Source organism: Salminus brasiliensis, chromosome 9, assembly GCF_030463535.1.
Source record: "Salminus brasiliensis chromosome 9, fSalBra1.hap2, whole genome shotgun sequence".
NCBI classification, from domain to species: domain Eukaryota; kingdom Metazoa; phylum Chordata; class Actinopteri; order Characiformes; family Bryconidae; genus Salminus; species Salminus brasiliensis.
Window position 1 is genome coordinate 14,922,829 of NC_132886.1, and position 23,375 is coordinate 14,946,203.

The 23,375-nt window shown below is 42.2% G+C and overlaps 1 protein-coding gene across 4 annotated transcripts in view; it reads left to right on the forward strand.

Moving 5' to 3' along the window:
• The window catches only part of nhsl2 (NHS-like 2), a 113,867-nt gene that overhangs the window by 43,019 nt on the left and 47,473 nt on the right, over positions 1-23,375 (forward strand). For 3 of the 4 annotated variants that reach the window (XM_072687550.1, XM_072687551.1, XM_072687554.1), the window contains exon 1: positions 18,277-18,941. The exons of the other annotated variant lie outside the window; for it this stretch is intronic. In XM_072687550.1, the coding sequence (XP_072543651.1) occupies positions 18,623-18,941 (319 nt within the window). In that variant the 5' untranslated portion in view covers positions 18,277-18,622. Of the gene's footprint in view, positions 1-18,276; positions 18,942-23,375 lie in introns of those variants that run through there. 4 annotated transcript variants of the gene reach the window in all.

The following is a 23,375-nucleotide window of genomic DNA, read 5'->3' on the forward strand; positions in this document are numbered from 1 at the left end:
ATAGCCCTGAAAGAGGGGTGGGGGTGTGGGGGTGTAGCGCACAAGTCATTAGAACTTTTTCTGCATACAAATCATTTGTATGTTGTGGCAGAACGAAGTTTTTGGTGCATGAAGACAGCAGAATAAATCTCCAGTGCCCTCGCAGACGCACAACCGCTCTCATTTGCTGTTTGCTTTTTGGGCTTTTTTAAGTTTTTTTTTTTTCCTCTCTTTTCAATAACTTCTTTGTAGTGATTGACTAAAAGAGGCTTCTCTACCCCCTCCATCCCCCTACTACCAACCCCAGCACACACACAGACACACACACTCACACAGTGTATAATCTCCTCTCAAAATGATCAGGAAATGGCTACCAATGATTGTAATGAGAGACAGACAGACAGAGAAAGGTGGGTGGGGGGTAAAAGGAGATCAAGTCTCATTTCCTCTCTCTCTTTTTACTCATCTCTCTACCTCTTCTTCTCTTTTCATCCTCTTCTCTCTCTCCCTCCTTCTCTAATTTCTTCTTGTCTCTCTCTCCTCTCTGTCTGTCTGTCTTCTTCATTCTCTCCTTGTCTTTCCTTGTCTTTTTCTGTTCGTCTCTCTCTCTCTCCCTCCTCCTTTCATTATCTCCTTGTCTCTTTCCTCTCTCCTTCTTTCTCCCCTCTCGCACTTTCTCATGCTCTATCACTCTTCCCCCTCCCTATCTCCTTGTCTCACTCTCCTCTCTGTCTGTATATCTCTCTCCCTCTTTCTCTCATTATGTCCTTGTCTCTCCTCTCTCTCAAATTCTCACGCTTTCTCAACCTCCCCCCTCCCTATCTCCTTTTTTTTCTCTCCTCACTTTGTCGGTACATCCCTCTCCCTTCTTCTCCCCTTTCTTCTTTCTTTCTCTACCTCTTTCACCTCTTGTCTCTGTTCTCTCTCACTCTCTCATGCTCTCTCTCTCTCTCTCTCCTCTCTCTGTCTGTCTGTTACTCTCTCTCTCTCTCTCTCTCTCTCTCTCTCTCTCTCTCTCTCCCTCTCCCCTGTCCCACAGGGATTTAACAAAATCTGAAGAAAAAAAAACGAAAACACAGACGGGAGAAGGGAGGGTCTTTTCTCTTTTCGTCCCTCCCCCCCACCACCGTTCCCGCGCCCACCACTTGCTTTTTTCCTTCTAAGCCCCCCAAATTTATTCTCCCCTCTCTGCACCCCACTCCCTCCATACCATAGCAGAGACAGGACAAGCTCTGCTGAACACTTCTCTCTCTTCTTTCTGTCTTCTTCTCGCTCTTTATCTGTTCTTACGGCCTTGCTCAGCATCGCAAGGTGGATTTGCAAGGTGAGTGTCAGCAGATACACTTTCTTAGAGTTCAGTCAAACCCAGTGTACATTTCAGCTCCTTCTGAACTACTTCTGAACCTGACTGCTTTTTTTCTCTTATTTTCTTTGAAAAACTGCAGTTACTCAACTCTGCAATCATTTCCGAAGCACAAAGTTTTGCAGAGTGTCTGATAGGGGTGTGATGATGATGTGTGATATGATGATGTATGACATGTATATCTATGTAATTTGTTTTCTTGTACAGGGGATTGCACTACAGTATGCAATGTAGTGCACTATAACAACTAGATATGTTATAGTGATGGAAATTGTAAAAATGCACCAGTATTTTTCATGTAAATATCTGCCAATGCTGATACACACAGTATAACGTTCATACAGGACACAATCTAGCTGGGTTAGCATTACAGAGAAATTCTAACCATAGATTCTGTAGGGTTACAAATTTAGTAAAATAAAAAAAATGCATATATTTAAGTGTAGTCGCCAAGCATCCCCTAATCATTCTACTCTTCTGGAGGTCAGTATTTACACCATTACATATCAGTTTGAAAAAAAAAATCAAAATGAAAAAATGATTCTGATGCTGATATTTAGTTAAAAAACAATACAGGGCTCGGTTTTAAGGGCTTGGTACAAAGGTACGTCACCTTCTTGGCCAATATGTCTGTGGATTTACAGCATTGCTGTGAGGATTTGATTGCATTAAGTGACAAGCACGTTAGTGAGGTCAGGATGTTGAATGATCACCACCCCAGCTCATCCCTAAAGTATTGAATGGAGCACCTTTATTCCAGAGAACACATTATACCCCTCTAACCCACGCCTGGCATTTGGCATAGTGCCAGTTGGTTTATGTTTTATTCTATTCTATTCTGTTCTAGCCTTAACAAGCTGTGTGTGTGTGTGTGTGTATGCACATTTGCACATTTGTGTCAGCAATGGGTGCAACCTAAAGTAGCTGAATGCAGTCATTAGACGGGGTGTCCACAAACATTTGGACATATATTGTATGAATGTAGCTGATGTTTTATTTTTATGAATCAGTTGGCTGGTGAATAATTTGGCTTTGTATGGCAGCGGAGTGACTGACAGATACAGTGGTGTGAAAGCCAGAGGCAACAGAAATGTCAGTCTGACTCATGGGCTGCTTGTGGAATAATGGAACCTGTTGATGATATCACTGGTCCTTCATTCTCTACCTTTCTCCTTTCATATTCTCTCTCTGTCGTCTAAATACATTACTGCCTGCCTTCACTAAAGGCTACAGAAGCAGGCTGTTCTGGTGCATTTGAAACGGTTCTGCAGGTTGAGAACAGAGAGTGTGAGCTGTTGTCACAGAGACACAGAGTGAGGCCTGTGTTCTTCTACACTCTTAAAAATGAAGGTGCCAGGGAGGGGGTTTTTGAGCAGTGCCATTTATGAGCTACTTTTGGTTTCTATGCAGTGGACAGTTCCCAGCAGGCAACAGGACAGACATTGAATTTTGTGTTTGGAAATCAAAGTCACATATTTATCTGTGTTTCCACTATTGGGTTCAATATTGGGACTAATCAATATTGATATTATTCAGTTTCATTAGTATTCGTGAAAATATCCAGCAATAGAGATAATAATCATTTTTATATATATAATATATATAATATATATATATATATATATATATATATATAATATATTATATCAGAACACAGAGGTTTACCATATGTAACATATATATAAACGTATAACGTGGTTGGTGTGGCGCAGCAGATAAAAACCCACTAGCTGCCAGTGAGCTATTACACCCCCCATGTGGGAGACCAGGGTTCGATTCCCAGTCTGGGTGACTGTATGCTGCGCTACACCAATAAGAGTCCCTGGGCAAGACTCCTAACGCTACATTGGCCCACCTGTGTAATACAAGTAACCTTGTAAGTCGCTCTAGGTAAGAGCGTCAGCTAAATGCCATAAATGTAAATATAAACCTAACCTTGAAACTAAAGTGTTATTGTACAAAAGCTTGATAAGTTAAAAAAATCTAACAAGAACAAATATGCACAAAATACCCGAAACCAAAACCTTTAACAATTCAGTGCAGCTTTAACCCAAACATGACAGAGTTTCTGGTGTTTAACTGAGTTTTTAAAGTGTGACAACCGAGAACTGACGATCCTGACAATTAACTAGAACGTTGCACGATACTGGGAAAAATGACATCACGATATTTAGTTGTTCTGCGGGATTTAAAAACACAACAGATTGTTTCGAAGGAAGCATAAGACATAGATATATCCGAGGTATTGTTTTTTTATTCAAGAGCCACCAGTTTGTGTGGGGTGTCCCTGATTACGGACAGCTGAAGTCATCAAAGGACCACCCAGGAGCTGTTGCCTGCAGGTCCTCAGGAAGGGGAGTCAAGATAGGGATGTACGATTGCGAGATAATGAATATCTCGAGATAATTCAGTATCTATCAGATAGTTCCACTTACAGAAAAACCTGTCCTTTCGGGGGCTTATCACAGTTTTTACTTATTGGTGATTAAATTTCATATTGTTCAGGCCTTGCTCTGTCCTTGCTGTTTAATATTTGGCCAAAAATGAATCCTTTGTCCTGGTCAGGGAATAGCTTTCCTGACTTTTTCCTACCCTTGACCATGATGCAATATACTGCAAATATGGTCTCGGGTCAGTTTATATGAGGTAAAATTCAATTCAATTCAATATTTATTTTTTTAGTGCTTTCCACAACCAGTGTTGTCAGATAGCAGCTTTACTGAAATCCCTCTTGAGAAGGCCAAAGGCGATGGTGGCAACAAAAAACTCCCTCAGAGCAAGAGCGAGAAACCTTAAAGGGAACTAAGACTCCAAAAGGAAACCCATCCTCCTCTGTTCCGCACCTGATCACACAAGGAGAAACAATAAAAAATAAATTTGAGTTAATTTAACAAATGCCTTAAGAATGATGTGCACTATATATCCATGATGGTACTCCATCCAGTACTTTTGGGATGAAGATGGGATAAAGTGAGGTGGCGATCATACAACATCCTGACCTTACTAACACTCTTGTCGCTGAATGCGACCAAATCCTCACAGCAATGCTCCAAAATCTAGTAGAAAGCCTTCCGTGGACAGTAGAGACAGTTACTCCAACTAAAAAGTTTTAGTACCCTTGATTTCAGAAGAAGCAATGAATGAGCAGGTGTCCAAGTACTTTTGTCCATATAGTGGAAGTCATTGGGTAGTCGAGGGAATGACTTTGGAGTCAATTTAAGGAAGGACTTGAAGTTATGAAATAACCATAGTTTGGGAGGAGGACTGTGCCTGAAGCTCCTTATGTGCTAATGCTCTAATGTGGTAATAGTAGTCTCGTGGCATATGGCCCCGGACAGTATGTTCAAGTCTATGGATCGCAAGGTCACAGTAAGGCTAAAAAAACTGAACTGGAATATCGTGTTTCTGTGAAGCTGCCGCCAATGCCCGTGTGATCTTCCTCACAGAGTCCTGACTCCTACATCTCTTCTAGCACCCACACTCACACATACACCACATCTTAAACAGGGCTTAAAATATGCAATGCCAAGACCTTAAGAAAAGTGTGGGAAAGTATGGGTGCTCGTGCATGCTCTTGTGAGTGTGTGTGTGCATGTGTGTGTGCGCAATACCAGACTAATGACCTGACCGGGAGTCCGGTTTCAAAATGGAAACCTAATTATTACCATAGCAACACAGAGTGTTACGAGGCTGAAGCAGCGTGATCCTCCTGGGCTTGTACCACTAAGAGAATGTTAAGTAACTTCACATTTCATTAGATGTTCCTTAAGAAGCTTAACACTAACTACATGAAATGTAAGAAATATTCAGAAAGCTGTCTGCAGCAAACACAAACAAAACAACAAACTAATGATTTCATGAGCAGTGCATCACAAAGCTCTTGCCCTGAAGAAATCATTATTATAACTATTGGCCTGTAAACAAGTAAACAAACTTTTGACTCCTCTATTATTATTGTGCAATAAGCAGTGAAACTGCTTGAGGAATGTCAGTAAGAACAGTGTGAATAGAGAAGAACATCATAAAGTAGTGCCAATGTGGAGAACAGTCTGGAATAGTGTGAACAGAGAAGAACAGTATAGAATAATGTCAATGTGGAGAACACTCTGGAACAGTCTAAACAGAGAAGAACAGTATGGAATAATGTCAATGTGGAGAACACTCTGGAACAGTGTAAACAGAGAAGAACAGTATGGAATAATGTCAATGTGGAGAACAGTCTGGAACAGTGTGAACACAGAAGAACAGTATGAAATAATGTCAATGTGGAGAACACTCTGGAACAGTGTGAACACAGAAGAACAGTATGGAATAATGTCAGTGTGGAGAACACTCTGGAACAGTGTGAACAGAGAAGAACAGTATGGAATAATGTCAATGTGGAGAACACTCTGGAACAGTGTGAACAGAGAAGAACAGTATGGAATAATGTCAATGTATAGAACACTTTGGAACAGTGTGAACACAGAAGAACAGTATGGAATAATGTCAGTGTGGAGAACACTCTGGAACAGTGTAAACAGAGAAGAACAGTATGGAATAATGTCAATGTGGAGAACAGTCTGGAACAGTGTGAACACAGAAGAACAGTATGGAATAATGTCAATGTGGAGAACACTCTGGAACAGTGTGAACAGAGAAGAACAGTATGGAATAATGTCAATGTGGAGAACACTCTGGAACAGTGTGAACACAGAAGAACAGTATGAAATAATGTCAGTGTGGAGAACACTCTGGAACATCCTAGAGCCTCCTGTCACACTCTAGATGACCAGTGGTGTTTCTGAGGGGTCTGGGTTGCCATTAGGTACCCAGTAATGTGATTGTCCACTACAAGTAAAACCACTAAGTAAAGGAGGTAGTTGATTGGTTATTAGGCTGTTGATCCTGGATTCTTTTAAAAAATGAGGAGAACTATAAACTGGTAGGGTCTTTGAGGCAGTGAGCTTTAGTTTAGAAAGACCGAAAGTGGAAACAGTTTTGAAATGCTTACAGATTTATTACACATTGATTACACATATACAAGTAAACAGTTATTGATGAGTATTTTTAAATCTGAAATACGTAGACCTTTTTCCTAGTACTGTTTAGACCATTTTTGCTTTAATGATTTAAAACTATGATTCGTTCAGTTTGTCAGATTCTGTGTCCCAATGCACCAACCCCCCCACCCTCTAAAATCTGTCTGGACACATCACTGGAGACAACCACGCATGCAGACACACACTGTCCAGATCCCTTGGACTCCGAAAATATGTGGCAGACGTTCAGAAGTGATGGAACTCTGCTCTAACTCTCTCTCTTTCTCTCTTTGAATGTGACATAAACACTGAAAACCACAGATATGAGAGCATAAGGGAGAGAGTGTCACACTTCGTTCACACTGCTGGCCTAGGGCTTATGTAACTCTGTGTGTGTGTATGTGAGAGAGAGAGAAAGTATTTGTGTGTGTGTGTGTGTGTGTATGTAAAAGAAGAAGGACAGATCCATAGGTTTCCCTTGTATAACCACATTCCTGTGGCAACTTTTTGAATATAGCAGTGCAAGAGAAGTATGTTTAATGCAGAGCCTGTCTCAGCTCACAGGCAGGACAGATGAAGGGGTGATCAGATGAAGAGGTGTTGGAGGACAGTGCTGATTTTTGATTTTCTGAGAAAGCTGTTCCAGGTCTCATTACTTCTGCCAATCCCTGTTTTTCTCCCCCAATACTGTCCAGTAGGGCTGCACAGTATACTATTTTTTGATCATTATCACAGCATTTTGATAAGATCTGTAAGCTCTGATAAACAAAAGCTGAATAAAAAGTTCTTAGATCAGCAAAGGGAAGACGTGTAAATTTTGGTGAGGCGGGGGAGAGACCTGCAAACGGTGAAAGACATAAAAAGGGATCTAGTTCTGCTGGATAGTTGGGTAACATTGACTTATTTCTGCTGTTTGTCCTGTTTGCGAATGTTCGTGATGGATAGTCACGACTGGTTTGCTTAGCAGCAGCAACTGTAACAACAGTTTGCTAAACCCACAACCTAGCTAATGCTAACCTAGCAAAAGCTAATTACTTGCCATGACGGCAAGATGGTCTGCAAATCCAGTGTTGTAGTGTCAGTGGAGGAAACGCTGTAGAACATTGTGAATTGAGAAGAACGTTTGAGAACAGTGTGAATGAAGGAGAGAAATCTAGAACAGGATGGGGAAATTGACTAGCAAAATGTTCTAGAACAGTGTGAATACAGGGGTATATCTAGAACAGTGTGAATACAAGCAACATTCTAGAATGGTGTGAATACAGGAGAACATTCTAGAACAGTGTGAATACAGGGGAACATTCTAGAACGGTGTGAATACAGGAGAACAGTCTAGATCAGTGTGAATACAGAAGAACATTCTAGAACAGTGTGAATACAGGGGAACATTCTAGAACTGTGAATACAGGGGAACATTCTAGAACGGTGTGAATACAGGAGAACATTCTAGAACAGTGTGAATACATGAGAACATTTTAGAACAGTGTGAATACAGGAGAACATTCTAGAACAGTGTGAATACAGGGGAACATTCTAGAGCAGTGTGAATACAGGAGAACATTCTAGAACAGTGTGAATGGACGAGAACATTCTAGAACAGTGTGAATACAGGGGAACATTCTAGAACAGTGTGAATGGACAAGAGCATTCTAGAACAGTGTGAATACAGGAGAACATTCTAGAACAGTGTGAATGGACGAGAACATTCTAGAACAGTGTGAATACAGGGGTACATCTAGAACAGTGTGAATACAAGCAACATTCTAGAATGGTGTGAATACAGGAGAACATTCTAGAATGGTGTGAATACAGGAGAACATTTTAGAACAGTGTGAATACAGGAGAACATTCTAGAACAGTGTGAATACAGGGGAACATTCTAGAACAGTGTGAATGGACAAGAGCATTCTAGAACAGTGTGAATACAGGAGAACATTCTAGAACAGTGTGAATACAGGAGAACATTCTAGAACCATGTGAATACAGGGGAACATTCTAGAACAGTGTGAATACAGGGGAACATTCTAAAACAGTGTGAATGGACGAGAGCATTCTAGAACAGTGTGAATACAGGGGAACATTCTAGAACAGTGTGAATACAGGAGAACATTCGAGAACAGTGTGAATGGACGAGAGCATTCTAGAACAGTGTGAATACAGGGGAACATTCTAGAACAGTGTGAATACAGGAGAACATTCTAGAACCATGTGAATAAAGGAGAACATTCTAGAACAGTGTGAATACAGGAGAGCATTCTAGATCAGTGTGAATACAGGAGAACATTCTAGAACAGTGTGAATACAGGGAAACATTCTAGGACAGTGTGAATGGACAAGAACATTCTAGAACAGTGTGAATACAGGGGAACATTCTAGAATCGTGTGAATACAGGAGAACATTTGGAAAGGTGTAAGCAGAGGAGAACATTAGGGAATGGGAAGAACATTCTAAAGCAGAGTGAACACAGGAGAACATTATGGAACAGTGTCAATGAGGAGGACATTCCAGAACAGTGGAAATAAGGAGAACGTTCTGAAACAGTGTGAACAGAGGAGAATACGCAGGTATTTTGTTAATAGGGTTTAGACCTGTTTGAATGGAAGGACAGTAAAGAACAGTGTGTATAGAAGAGAACATTCTGCAGAACTGAACGAGGATCTGCGTTCTAGAGATTCCTGTATAATGCAGATGGGAAACACCAACTCATCTATTGGGTGAATTGGGTTTGCAAAAGAACGTTGTGCTGGAGTGCTCTGGACTTTAGTATCATGTTTTTAAAGGGATTCTTTTGATGATATTTGGCTCAATGCTGTATCTTCATCATCTCATAGCTGAGTCCGAGCGGTGGGCCAAATGGCCCATAAAGCTCTCCTACACCTGCTAGCAATCTTCCGCTGTTATTCCATCTCCAATAAACTGCACGGTTTAGCTGGAATAACAATCCCCTAATCCACTGCTGCACGGCTGACTGTAAAACTAGAAAGGGAAAGAATGGGAGTGAGAGAAGTAGACTATAGTACAGCGAAGCTGAGAAGGAAATAAGTAAGTAAATGGATGTGTAAAGCGGGATTATGTAGGGGCAGAATGGTGCTAAAAACGAATGTGACGGGACCGGGGGGAATCAGAGGTGGAGTAGTGTCGGATGTGTGTACTGTGTAATCCGACTGGCTGAGAGATAGATACGGGCTGTAATCGCTCTGCGTCCTGCTGCTCCATACAGTCTATCCCGGAGCGGGATTATTTAGCCGAGGCTAATTAGCCGTAATCCCAGTCCGCATGCCAGATGTCCGCTGCTCCACATCTTCCCTCCACCATGCCTGATCAAATATCTCCCCCACACACACACCCACTTTCCCCACACGCACTCAGATCACACAAACAGTTACTTTATGGCGAGCAGAAGACATGGACTGATCAGGTTGTTGCTGGATTGGGATGAAGCAGCAGTGTGGATACATCCTAATTGTCCAAACAGGAATTACGGAGAGGTACTGCAAGACTGGATCAGTTTGTTTATCGTCATAGTTTTGTACTTATGCCTTATTTTCATTGCCTTCATATCAGGGCTGCATGATATGACAGGATATGACAAAATATTGTATTGCCAGGACTTTTCTGTGCAATATGTTGTAATTAAGGTAGGAATGAAGCTCAATACTGAACCTTAGAAGATATGGATAAAGCTTGGTCTGCTCTGTTTTGGTTATGTACATTTTATGGATCATAAAATACGTTCACACAGCAGGCAAAAGTGGCCCAAATCCTAACTTTTTTGGAATCTGCCATTTTTGGCCACAGGAGGATGTGGCTGCAGTGTTAAAGGAAAATAAAAAGCTCAAAAAAGTTGAATCTTAACACAGAATTAACAATTAACACAGAAAGGCTTATTACACACCACAGTGTTTTATTCAGCTATCTACAGGGACTTCTGTACAAACTGGTGGGGCAGTTCTTTGGTAATTAAACTTCTCGCCCGTCGGCGGGCCATAGCCTGTTTAAGAGGCTAAAGAATTCAAGGACGCAAAGCAAAAAAGAGGCCAGGGCTCAATAATGTGCCCTTTTTACATCAAGCTCAAATGCATTCTTGGTGATAAGCCCAGCTGCCAGCCACTGGAACTCGTGATAGCTCCTGATGCTGATGAAAAAGTAACAGAAAGTTCATCGTATAGAAGCGTGAACTGTTCAAATGAATGTCAGATATAGATCACATTAACAAGTAGTGCATTAATAATATGCACTTGAATAATTAAAGGCTAAAAACACTTTGGTGGATTTGGTGAAAAAGTGGAATTGTGGCTACTTTACCTGCTTTGTGAATGTAGCCTTACTGATTTGCATTTTGCAGCCTTCTGCAAGATCAGCATTCTGAAGGCCAATATTCCGATAATCAGTCCCACCGGGATCTTATAGACCTGCTCACAGACAAAAAGGCTAGAATTTGCAGCAGCTTCTCGTTTTGTTTGTGTTTGTGACGACTGTGAGTCTGATATTTCTTGGAAATGTGGAAATTAGCGCTGTACAAATGGTTTGTTTGGTAGTTCAGTGTAGATTATTCACCTCAATAAAATTAATTATTCAAAGTATAAATAAATGTTTAATGCATGAATAATGTAGTGATGGAACAATATTGCGAGCTGTTGCAAACATTGTGAGAGTTGGTTGGATTTGCTTGAAATTGTGATTGCAAATTACTTGCTTCTGATGAACAAACAACATATAATTCAGCCCTGATTCACATCCACCCACAGCCTTTCATATTTCACCATAATTTAAATAGTTCTAACTGCCCATGTGCTTAGAAAAACATCCGCACACACAGCTATTTTAATGACTGAGTTGCGTATGCTGTGAGTGCGACTGTGTTTGACTGGTCAAGCTATAAAGAAGCGCATTTGAGTGATTGGGTTAAAGGCTCTGCCAGGACCCTTGATTGATCTGCTGTAGTTTGGCTGCTGTTTCAGCCTGGCAGTGTAGAGAAGTGGATCTGCACAGGTAATGCAGTCACAGCGCCAGCATCCAGCTCAGCATTTCGCAGCCTAATTTAGACTGTGGAAAGTGCTAAAGCTAAATGAATAGGTGCGCTAGAGGTGTTATGTCAGTTCCCCAGAGGACTGGGTGTAGAGATAGAAAGATGTGAAGTGGTACAGGGAGATCAAGTTATGTAAGAAAGTTTAGCATATGTCTAAAGTTGGGATTTCAAAAGAAAAAAGGAAACTAATCAGAGACCCATTTTCACATTTTCTCCCCAGCACACTGTCCTATAATGTTCCTCTCTGCTCACACTGTTCTCAGAAGTACTTTTCTAGAGTGTACAGTCCAGTGATGATGTGGTTGAAAGGATGTTGTGGTGCATCATGTGACATAAAAACATCAATGACTAAATTGATGAAAAAATAAATTCATGTGCATACAAATTATACCCTCCTTGAATTTTGTGTTTTTCTATGTATCTGGGCATAATACAAAACATCTGGCCCTTAGGAGGTCTTAAAAGTAGGCAAATGCAACCTCAAGTGAACAACACAGATTCCACCGTGTCATTTTCTATTCAACAACAATAAAGCAAACATTATACACCCCATAAATCAAAAGCTTATAGAACCAACTATAGCAGCAATAACTTTAAGGTAATCGTTTTCTGAAAGACTTTATCAGTCTCTCACATCGTTCTGTAGGACATTTGTCCAATGTTGCTTTAGTTTATCAACTTATTAACTTATTAACTATTCTTGATTTAGTTTATTTCATTCACATTCATTTATAAACAGCTTTATTAAGGTCCTGCCACAGCATTTCAGTTGGTCAAAGGTCTGGACAATTGCAACACCTTGATTTTTAACCATTATGTTGTAAAATTCCTGGTGTGTTTGGGATCATTGTCCTGTTGTATGACCCAATTTGGGCCAAGCTTTGGCTTTGAGGTAGATGACCTCACATTTAATTCTAGAACACTAGAATAGAGTTCCTGGTCAACTCAATGACTGCAATGTTGCCAGGTCCCATGGGCCCAAAATCATCACCCCTCCAACACTATGCTTGACAGATTGTATGAGATTGTATGAGATTGTATGTGGTGTTGTGCAATATGGCCAAACAGCTGCACTTTAGTCTTGTCTGTCTAAAATACACTGTTCCAAATATTTTGCGGCTTGTTCAGATGTAACTTTGTAAAAAACGTAAGCTGTGTTGCCATGATCTTTTTAGAAAGAAGAGGCTTGCACCCTTACAAACAAGCCATACTTGTTCAGTCTTTTTCTGATTGTACTCTCTGAACATGTATATTTTACATGCTATCTAAGGCCTGTAGAGTCTGAGATGTAGCCCTTGGGTTTTCTTGCAATTTCTATGAGTATTGCACGGTCTGACCTTGGGGTGAATTTGCTAGGATGTCCACTCCTGGGAAGATTGGCAACTCTCTTGAATGTTTTCCACTTGTGAATAATCGTTCTCACAGTAGAATGATGGGTTTCAGATTATTTATAGTTAAACCCCTTTAACCCTTCCGAGATTGATGGACAGCAAAACCAGACTGATTTTCTCTCTTTAAAAAAATAGTGCCTGACAGGTATCTGAACTATTCTTGTCCAGATTAGTCTCATCTCAATCTATGCATGTACGAAAAGTATAAGATCTCATCACTGTCCTGCCCACTTCACCAAAGTAGCATGCCAAGCCTGTAGTAGCAACAATAGAGGCCCTCCTCTCCATTTTGTAGATTTTGTAGCTGTTTATCAATGCTCATATGTTGTAGTTGTTGTAGTCATATGTTGACTGTTGTAATCTCGATTTTGGCTGAAGCTCCTGCCTGAGGGGAAGAAGAGCTGAAAATGTTGATGACCTGTTTGGCTGCAATACTTCAGTGATGATTTTCTCAGCATGCTTCCTAGGTCTGGAAGTGTGCAGATCAAGCAGGGTAGGTTGGTTAGCACCAGTGGTCTTTTCTGCAGGTCTGATGATGTGTTGCAGAGAATTTCTGAGAATGTTAAATATGTATTATGCACATTAACTTGTGTTACATTTTTTATTGAGTAATCAAGTTTAGAAAGTTCATTGTAGTAGCCCTGGTTTGGGTTAGTTGTGTTACTATGGCTCTTCTTCTGGATGTTTGGTGGGTTGGTGGGAAAAACAGTAGAAAGTGAAATGACTGACAGACTATCTTGGATCTTTCTCTTCTCTCCCACACTCTATCGCTTGATTGGAAACAGTAGGATCACTGCAGCTGTGAGGCCAGCTGCTGCACACCATGTGTCACTCTGTGTGTGTGTGTGTGAGAGAGAGAGAGAGAGAGAGAGAGAGAGAGAAAGACAGAAGGAGAAAGAGAAGGATAGTTCTCTTGTAGACTGTACCGTGACCCAACGACAGACAGCTGTTACTGCTGGAGCTCAGGAGAGCCTCACACTCATCAACCAACTGTTTGTGTATGTGTGTGTCACAAGACAGAGATACACACGCACATGCACAAGCACTGACATGGCAATTTGTCCTGCTTTTCCTCTCTGCCTTGCTGTTCCTCCATAAGGCCCTGTTTGTGTCCAGATAGCAGCTGAATATTGGCTTTGCCAGCAATTATTCATGTTTCTCCAGCCTTGCCGTCACACACTGACCACACTCTGCTGGCAGCACACACATAGAGAAACTGGTCACATGAGGGAAGTGTTCTACTGCCATTCACTGATTTTCTTCATCTTCTCCACTACAGGCTCTGGAGGTTTCTAGCATGATGTGTTTAATAATGCAGTAAAACAGTGTAAATATAGAGTGTTTTTTTAGGACAGCAATCTTCTGATTTTGGATGTTATTTCCAATGCGGAAGCTATATGTATGATATGACAATTTTTTGTTCTATGTCTATGTAGTAATAAGCTCATTTCCCCCATGCATTTATGAGGGCATGTGGAAGCTCACTGATTGGTGAGATCATGCTCTGAAAACAGGTGGGGAAACAAGCAGACCCGTGGTAGCTGGGATTTCAGCCTGCTACAACTCTTTTAAATCGTTCTAAATAAATCAGAGAACAAGCAGGCCTGAATGAATAGTCTGCTACATGTGTCAGAATAAATAACCAGAGATGTAAAGACATCCAACAAGCAGCACCAGGTATTCCTACATGGTTCCCATGGACATGTTGTGCTGGTAGAACTAACATTGGTTATCATACAAGCCATTTGGATCAGTGACATCCAGAACATGTTCGATATTGGATGTTAGGTTACTTAAAAGACCATTCGCTCAACTTTGTGCAATCAAGTATGAGGCTTTACCCTCTAAATGTGTGTAAATTGAGCCCAAGATAGCTGGAACCCCGTCTGTGCTGTGCTGTTTAGCCTGCTGGCTAAATTATCCAAGCCTAGATGGCTGGCTACAGCATAAAGCTCATCTTTGCTTTCTCAGACTTGAGCTTTATAGTCACAGAATTGTTTAACAGTAGTTTAACATTTGCAATTCTTTGTCAGACTGATGTTATGTTTTAAAATGTATTAAATAATTGATTTAAAATGGTACTAAAGTGATCCCTAGATGAAAAACAGGGCCACTGAACTATACCTTAAACCCAGCTACACCCCAGGTGATCACACCCTTCAGTCTCTTAACTCTCATAACAGCATAATTTGCATAGATTGGCATATTAGTTGCTGGATAAGAAGCTCGATATTATATCAAGTTTTAACACAGTAACAGACAACACTGTCCTTTCGTTGTGTCTCCCAGCATGATGTGCTGTAAGCAAGCTGAAGAAATCGTAGTCGGGTTAGCTGTGAGCCTTGCCCACACTCTCTTCCCTGGGTTTAATTTCTCGAGTCTTGCCAGTATCAAATAAGCTGGTACTTTCCCTTCTGATGTGTGTTAAGCTCCAGTTTGGCAGCCAGCCGAGAAAGTTCAGTTTCGAGGGAGCGAATGATGGAGAAAGAGATGGTGAAAGCCGGGCAAGTAGTATTAGCTTTTAGCCTAGCACAGACCCTGATCCCATTTGACGAACTCTCTTTATTCAACTTACCAGGAAAATTTGACATTCTAGGATCCCTTAAAGATTAAAGCCTGAATAAGTCATTAAGAGTTGAAGGGGTTAGGATTAGGTATGTTTTTAGGATATGCTTTAGACAATTGTTATTACAGACAGGTAGCATTTTATATGATCCATAGGAAACAAAAGTATTACCCCACATCCTTATATTATATAACCGATGTGTGTGTTGGCATGTCACACTGACTCTGACAGGATAAGCATGTTGTCTTCTCCTCTCACTGCGTGTGTGTTGTTGTGTGTGTGTGTATATGGTATTGCCCCTGGCCTGTGGGTACAGCACAAAGCAGTGCTGCTGTGTGTCCTGTGCTGCATCCTCTGCCCCTTCCTTCCTCTCTCGGTGCTGTTTGTAAAGCAACTCAGTTAGATCATCTCCAGGTTTATTCTGGAAACTCTGCATGTCTCAGATTAACCTGTCAGCTCGCAGCACACAGGTCATCACTGCCAAAACGTATATATATATATATATATTTTAATTTTTATATTTTTGACACCATCTGAAAATACCAGCTGCAGCTTAGTGATGCTACATACACCATATGGACGAAAGTATTGGGACACCTGCTCATGCATTGTTTATTTGAAATCAAGGGTATAAAAAATGTTTATCCTGCTTTTGTTGGAGCAACTGTGAAGGGAAGGCTTTCTGCTAGATTATAGACCATTGCTGTGAGGATTTGATTGATTCATTTAGTGACAAGCATTAGTGAGGTCAGGATGTTAAATGATGACTGCCCAACTCCAACATTATTTCAGAGAACCCAGCTCTGCTACTCGACAGCTCAATGCTGGGGGGGCTTTATACCCCTTTAGCCAACGTGTGGTGCCAGTAGGTTCATGTCAAAGCCCGATAGTGACTATCAAAAACAGCATTCATTTTCCTCATAGAGTTCTTAATATGGGTATGATGTCAAATACAGGATGGCAGCATGATGTCTGTGGTCTGTTACGGTCGGCAGTGTATGCATGTATTCTGGTAGTGGGTTGTTGGTCTTTCTTAGGCAGGCTGTGGTCAGCGAAGTGTGTGTGCTGTGCTGATTGATAACAGAGTGTGTGCCGCTGCTGGGTGCAGAGGTGCAGGCTGCAAAGAGCAGCTCTGTTGAAGACGTGTGGCTGTGTGTGGAAAACTTGTCTGTGTGTGTGTGAGAGAGAGATAGAGAGTAATAAATAATGAATAAGTGACTGGTGTTCTTAAATGTGTGTGTAGTTAAGCTGTCAAAACAGCCTGAAGGGATTTTTTTAAGTCTTACAGGGTCCGAACCTCAGCTGTGCATGTCAGTATCACTTCTGACTCATGTTCATGTTGTGTACATATGTAACTGTATAGTTATGTGCAAGTGTGTGTGTGTGTGTGTGTGTGTGTGTGTGTGTGTGTAACCTTGTCTATGGGGACACGTGATGTTTACCAGACAGATGTGTGTGTGTGTGATGAATTGATAATGCAGAGTGGTGTTGTGGTTCAGAATGCTAAGCTTCAGTCTGCAGTAAAGGGAGGGACCTGCCCTCTCCACTGCAGTGTGTGAGTGTGTTTAGTGCCAGCCAGCCTGGACAGCCTCTCTAACCATTAGCCTGCGCTCATAACAGGCTTTCACACTATTTTATAAGCCCTCGTTATTTATCAGTCCTTCCTTCCCTCTGTTTTCTGGTGGGTGTGTGTTTGCGGCGGGGGTTGTTGCTGCTGAACATCCTGCTTACACATTCTACATCCCTGGTCCAGCTGCACTGACGAGTGTGTTTATGTTGTGTGTGTGTGTGTGTGAGTGATAGCAGAACACCATCTCTGCTGCCGTCTCTCTGTGAGCCCCTCCCATCTCTCTCTCTCTCTCCCACTCTCTCTTCTCTGCCTCCACCTTACGCTCCCGGTCCTTTCCTCACTTTTAGTCATCTTCTCTCTCTCACGCTCTCTCACATGCATGCATTCTCTTACTTTCTCTGTTTCTCTGTTACCAGCGTACCTCTCTCTCTCTCTCTCTCTCTCTCTCTCTCCCTCTCTCTCTCGCCTTCCCTTTCAATCATTTTGCCTCTGTCTGCAGCATCTCGTCTCTCCCCATCCTGTCTTTCCTTCCGCTGTATGCTTTCATTGCCTCTCTCTCTCTGCTTCTCTGTCCCTTCCTTCTCTATCTCACACACTAGCTCTCAGTTTCTCTCTCACGCTCTTTTTCAATTACCCTTGCATTCTATCTCCCCATCCCTCCCTGTATTGCTCTCTTGTCTCCCTGTATCCCTCCCTGTCTCTATATTTTTATCTTCCCCCTCTATCCCTTTTTTTCACTTACCCTCACTTTCTCTCTCTTCATCCCTCTGTATTGCTCTCCTGCTCTTTGCTCTCTCGTATTGCTTTCTCTCGCTCTCTCTCCTGTTCGATCTGTCTTTCACTATCTCTTTTTGTCTTATCCTTGCTCTCTCTCTCTCTCTCTCTCTCTCTCTCTCTCTCTCTCTCTCTCTCTCTACATACCTCTTTATTGGTTTCTCACCCTCTATCTTACTCCATCTCTCTCACTCTCCTCCTCTATCTCTCGTAGCCTTTTTTCCTTACCCTTGCTTTCTCTCTCTCTCTCTCCATCTATCTGTTTTTCTCTCACATCCTCTCTATCTTTCCTTCACTCTCTCATTTCAGTTGCTCTCTCACCCTCTCTCTCAATCTCTCTGTGTATCTCTTTCTCGATCCGTCTCTCTCTCCTCTCTCTCTCTATATATAGTATATGTCTCTTACCCTCTTTTTGTCTTACCCTTGCTTTCTCTCTCTCTCCATCTGTTTTGCTCTCTCCACCTTCTCTCTGTTTCTCTCTCACATCCTCTCCATCTTTCCTTCACTCTCTCATTTTCTCTTACCCTTGCTTGCTCTCTCTATCTCTGTGTTGCTCCCTCTCTCTCCCTGTATATATCTCTCTCTCCAGCTGCAGCAGCTCCTCCTCTCCTTGAGAAGCACTCAGTAGTGATAAAGCAGCCCCTCCTCTTCTTCTTTTTTTCTTTCCCTCTCTCCTTCTCTCTCCATGCTTGACACACCCCTTCGACCCTTTTCTGTATTCGGCTCACCTCTCTGCCTTCCCCATCTTTCTCTCTCTCTCTCTCTCTCTCTCTCTCTCTCCCTCTCTCCTATAGAGACCCCTGTACTGAAAACCTCCCTGGCTCTCAAGCTCTCAATGAAATGAACACACAGCTCAGGCTCTTACTGGCAGCAGCCTAAAAGAGAGAGTGAGAGAGAGAGAGCGTGCGCGCGAGAGAGAAGTCAACGTATGCTCTCTCACTCCCTCTCTCCCTCTCTTTTTCACACGCACACAGGCTCGCACGCCCGCACTCAAACACGTTCACGCAAACAAACACCGTCACCGGCTTCTGCACTCCAAGCCTGCACACGCGGAGCAGGGCTTTCTTTCACACACTTGTGCACACGCACATACGCACACACACACACGCGTACGTCGCCTGTCACTCGTTGTCAGTTCGCTGGGCTGCAAGCTTGGGATGAGGTGATGTTTTGGGACAGGAAACACGGAGCCATGGGCAATTCCCAACGCCGGGCCAAAGGGAGGCACAAAACCAAGGGGGCAACAGGTACAGCACACACACACAAACACACATGCTCACACACACAGACACACACACCTGTCATGCAGATACTGCTTATTGTAAATTTTTTTCTGCACACTCATACACAGGGATTAGTGTGTGTGTGTGTGTGTGTGCTCATTCATACATGCCAGCATTGACATAGTCACACATGCTCATCTCTTACACACACATTCATGACGTGTGCACACACACACAGCCTGGGCACATTATAACACCATTCATCTGCATCAGTTCATTTTCACACTCATTAGCTTTTCTGGGTCCTTTTATCATTAGTGGCAAGAGCTGCAGGCTACACGTCTGTGTATCTGTATATAAGTGTGTGTGTGTGCATGTATGTGTTTGAGAGAGAGAGAGAGAGAGAGAGAGAAAGAGAAAGAGTCTGTGTGTGCCACCGCATGCGCGTGCGTGTGTGTGTAAGCTGAGTGCACATGCACGTGTGTGTGAGTGAGAGATGATATCAGGGGTGAGCGTCAGTGCCAGGTTGCGTAGTGCTGTGCTTGTTTAGCTGTGTATTGCCTCAATGGCCAGCCTTACCACAGTGGATTGTAATTAAAGGGATACTCTGATGAATTTTGACCTAATCTCAATCTGCTGGGTCTAAAACATACGGCCAATTAGCACAGACTTTTAAAATAATTCCCTGGACAGAAAATATGATGGCTCAGAACGCACATAATAGAGTCCAGTTGGAAGCTGCCTCAGCAAGTGCCTATAGATGTTAGATGTGTGCTTTGGGGTAATGTGTTTTTTGTTTTTTCACCAGTTCTGGGGAACATCTGGTGATGAAAGTATGTGGCAGTTGACTGTGTGCTTTAGATGCAACACATAGAGATTGAAGAATTTTAAAATACCCCTTTAATGTTTTGGGAGAAAAAGGGAAAATGGAGAAGACGGAAAATGAATAGACAGAGGATTGGAGAGGGAGGGATAGAGAGATGGCATTCTTCCTCCCTGGGATTGCACATATATATGAAATGTGGAAGCAGACACACACATATTGTGCTCACACACACAAATGGGTGTATGCATGCTCTGATAAAACCATTTCGCAGACTGTTCTACCAGACGTCCACACTGGCACAGTGGGTCACCTCTATTCACATGAATAGGTAGCTCTGTGTGTGTGTATGTGTGTGTGTGTGTGTGTGTGTGTGTGTGTGTGCATCCATTAGGAATGGCTTTGTTTGTAGGTGCATGGCTGACCCCAGTAGCTGATATATATATATATATATATATATATATATATATATATATATATAGAGAGAGAGAGAGAGAGAGAGAGATCGATAGATAGATAGATATATAGACATTACTGTTCACTGCTCTTCAGTGTATGAATGCAGCTTTTGTTGGACCATAGAGACACTACAGTCTGGCTGTGTGTCCAGCTGTGCTGTGGGGCCAGTGCTACATTAGGCAATACCATCAGTATCATTAACCAAACTACCATAGGGAATCTGTCATAGAGGTCTAAGTAGTGGTCTAAGTAGTGTGTGTGATCTGTTTGATGAGGGTCCGCTCTGCACACACACACACACTTTCCCCTTCATGCACACATCGCTTTTCCATTCATGTTTTTCTCTCACCCATGACGTCATTGTACCAGAGACGAGCCCTACCGCTGCAGAGAGCGAAAGAGAGAAAAAATGAAAGAGAGAGGGTAAGAGGAAGAGAGAGAGAGCACTGTGTTGCCGTGTGCACGACTCGGTAGCTGTTGTCATGGCAACGGACAGGTGGTAATGCCGGTCAATTGAAAGCCTGTTCTTGCTTGTCGCTGTGGGTGCGTTGACCGTGTCAGTGCTTCTCTCCTGACCTCAGAGCTTTCATCTCTGTCTCGTCTCTTTAGCTCAAAGATGCTAAGGCGTTCACTGTGAAACTGTCTGTCCCGCATTGGAAAATACAAGCCAATGTGTCCAAATGTTTGCGGACACCCCTTCTAATAAATTGCACTCAGCTACCTCAAGCTGCGCCCACTGCTGACACAGATGTGCAAATGCAGAGACACACAGCTTGCCTATTGCCTAGCCCCTAGGTGTAGAGAGTACAGTAAATACAATTGGACAGATAAACATGAACTTAATGCCAGCTGTGTGCTACAGGGGTTTAAAGTCCCCAGCATTGAGCTGTGGAGCAGTGGAACTGTATTCTCTGGAATGATGGTTGGTGCTCCATCCAATACTTTTGGGAAGAGCTGGGGAGTTGGGAATGAGATGAGGTGGTAATCATCCAACTACCTGACATTCACTATATGTTGCTGGGGTCTGAACATTTATTAGCTCTCCGTATAGCAGTGTACCTCAGCCTACTGTAGACTACATGACTGTAGCCCTAACAGTTCAGACACACTGGCCAGAGTGGAAGTTCCTGCCTGTGTCCCAAACTGAATACTACCACCACCTAAAACACAAACTGCTCATATCACAGGCAGTATCACACACTGTGTTCACAGCCTGCTAACTGCTGCCCATGTTTCCAGATGACACATGCCGTTGTAGATGGAAGAGATCTTTGTGAGGTGTAATCACACAGCGTATCAGCAAGTCATGTGTTCATATGAGCTAACTGTGGAAAACAAGGTCACTGACTGCAACAGGGATGATTTGTGGTATTTACTGGGTCAAATGCCAGGCTGTAATATCTAATGCAAAGTTTCTAAAGTTTGACAAACAATATCTAATTCAACAGTGTGAATTTCTGGTGACATATTATAATAATAATTATTATTTATTATTATAATATTATCATGATATTATTACATAAATCTGTTTTTAAAATCTACTGTAAATTTCTTCCCGATCTTCTCAATGCCAGGCATGGGCTAAAGGGGTATAAAGCCCCCCAGCATTCAGCTGTGGGGCAGTGGAACCTTGTTCTCCAGAATCTAGTAGGTCTTCTCTGGGCAGTAGAGACAGTTATTCCAACAAAAGCAGGATAAACTCTTTTTAATACCAATAAAAATAAAAAAAAGCAGGTGTCCCAATACTTTTGCTCATGAACTTTACATTTCACTTATATTTTCAATTTCGCAAGCACTATATTAATACATTTGAATTGAATTGAGTTGAATGTTGTTGTGCACTGACAGCTAACTGCTTCCTATGTTTTCACACCTTTATTCATATATGGAATCATGTGTTCACACATGCTAACAGTGAAAAACAAGAATACAATAACAGGTCACATGCCCGGCTGCAAGTGTAGCCAATTACAAAAATCTAAATATGAACCTCTGTGTGCTTGGTTGAAGTAGATAGTGTGATTGTTTTGCACCAAACACTGGATTTTGTGTGGGGGCATCTGTGTGTGTGTGATTGTGTGTACGTGACCTTGGGAGCCATGGCCTGCATCTTACACAGGTGTGATTGTTAGCTGCACAGCTGTGAGTAGGAGAATGTGTGCATATGCAGTGATGGACAGAGCTTTCTTCAGTTTTACTGGCTGTATTTATGGCCTACAGCCTGCCGTTTCAGTCGGCAGTGGCATCTGCCAGACCTGCTGAGTCACACTGGCATTTTGCTACTGGCGTTCTGAAGGTGGCAGCTTATGGATTGGCTATTTTCATGCTGTTGTTGTGGTTAGCTCTGGATAGTGTTGGATTGCATGGACACCTTATTTCATCATAACACCCACAGAAACACTCTTCTGGATCTGGATCAAGATGGATAGAGGGCTTGTTTGCATATTGTAGCCGTCTGCAGTGTCAGTACTGCAAAGGCCAGCATCACAATAATGATAAACAGGCAATTTAGTGTGTAGGCCTAGGAACTAGTGTAAGATTACCGGCAGGATTTGTCAGTTAACCTTCATGCCTTGTCTTGTGCACATCTTGTGCTCTGCTGTTGGGCTGAACTTGCTAGGATGTCCTGATCCAGCCATGCTGGCAGTCATTACCCTTGTAAATTATTTTGTGGACAATGAAAAAGCTTATTTTGAATTGTTCTTCTCAAATCCATATGAATCTACAGCTCAGATCTTCAAATCTGGAACTTGAATCTAGTTTCCAGCGCTGGGTTTTATTGTCGCTGGAAGGGAACTGTCAATGTAATTGATTGGCCACTTAGTGTCACATCTACCAAGAATTACAAAGTCCAGGACTTGAAACTGGATTCAGGGTAGAGATTTAAAGACCTCAGATCTACAGTCTTCTTTCTGAAGCCTCAAAGATCTCTTTAGATCTCACCACAGCTATACAGTCTGCACCTGAGGTGGAGCTCCTGATTCTTATTGTAGGGATTTCTAAGTAGTAATAAGTAACCTTTTTATAAGAGATTATTGGGCTGAAGTTATCTTGCTTACTGAGGAATCCTTTCTGCTTTCTTAATGCCTTCCTGGGTCCTGGTGTCTCTTTGGACCTTCCGGAAGGCTTGAGTAGGTTTCTGGCGGAAACACTGCCCTCATTTGCTGCCTAGGTGT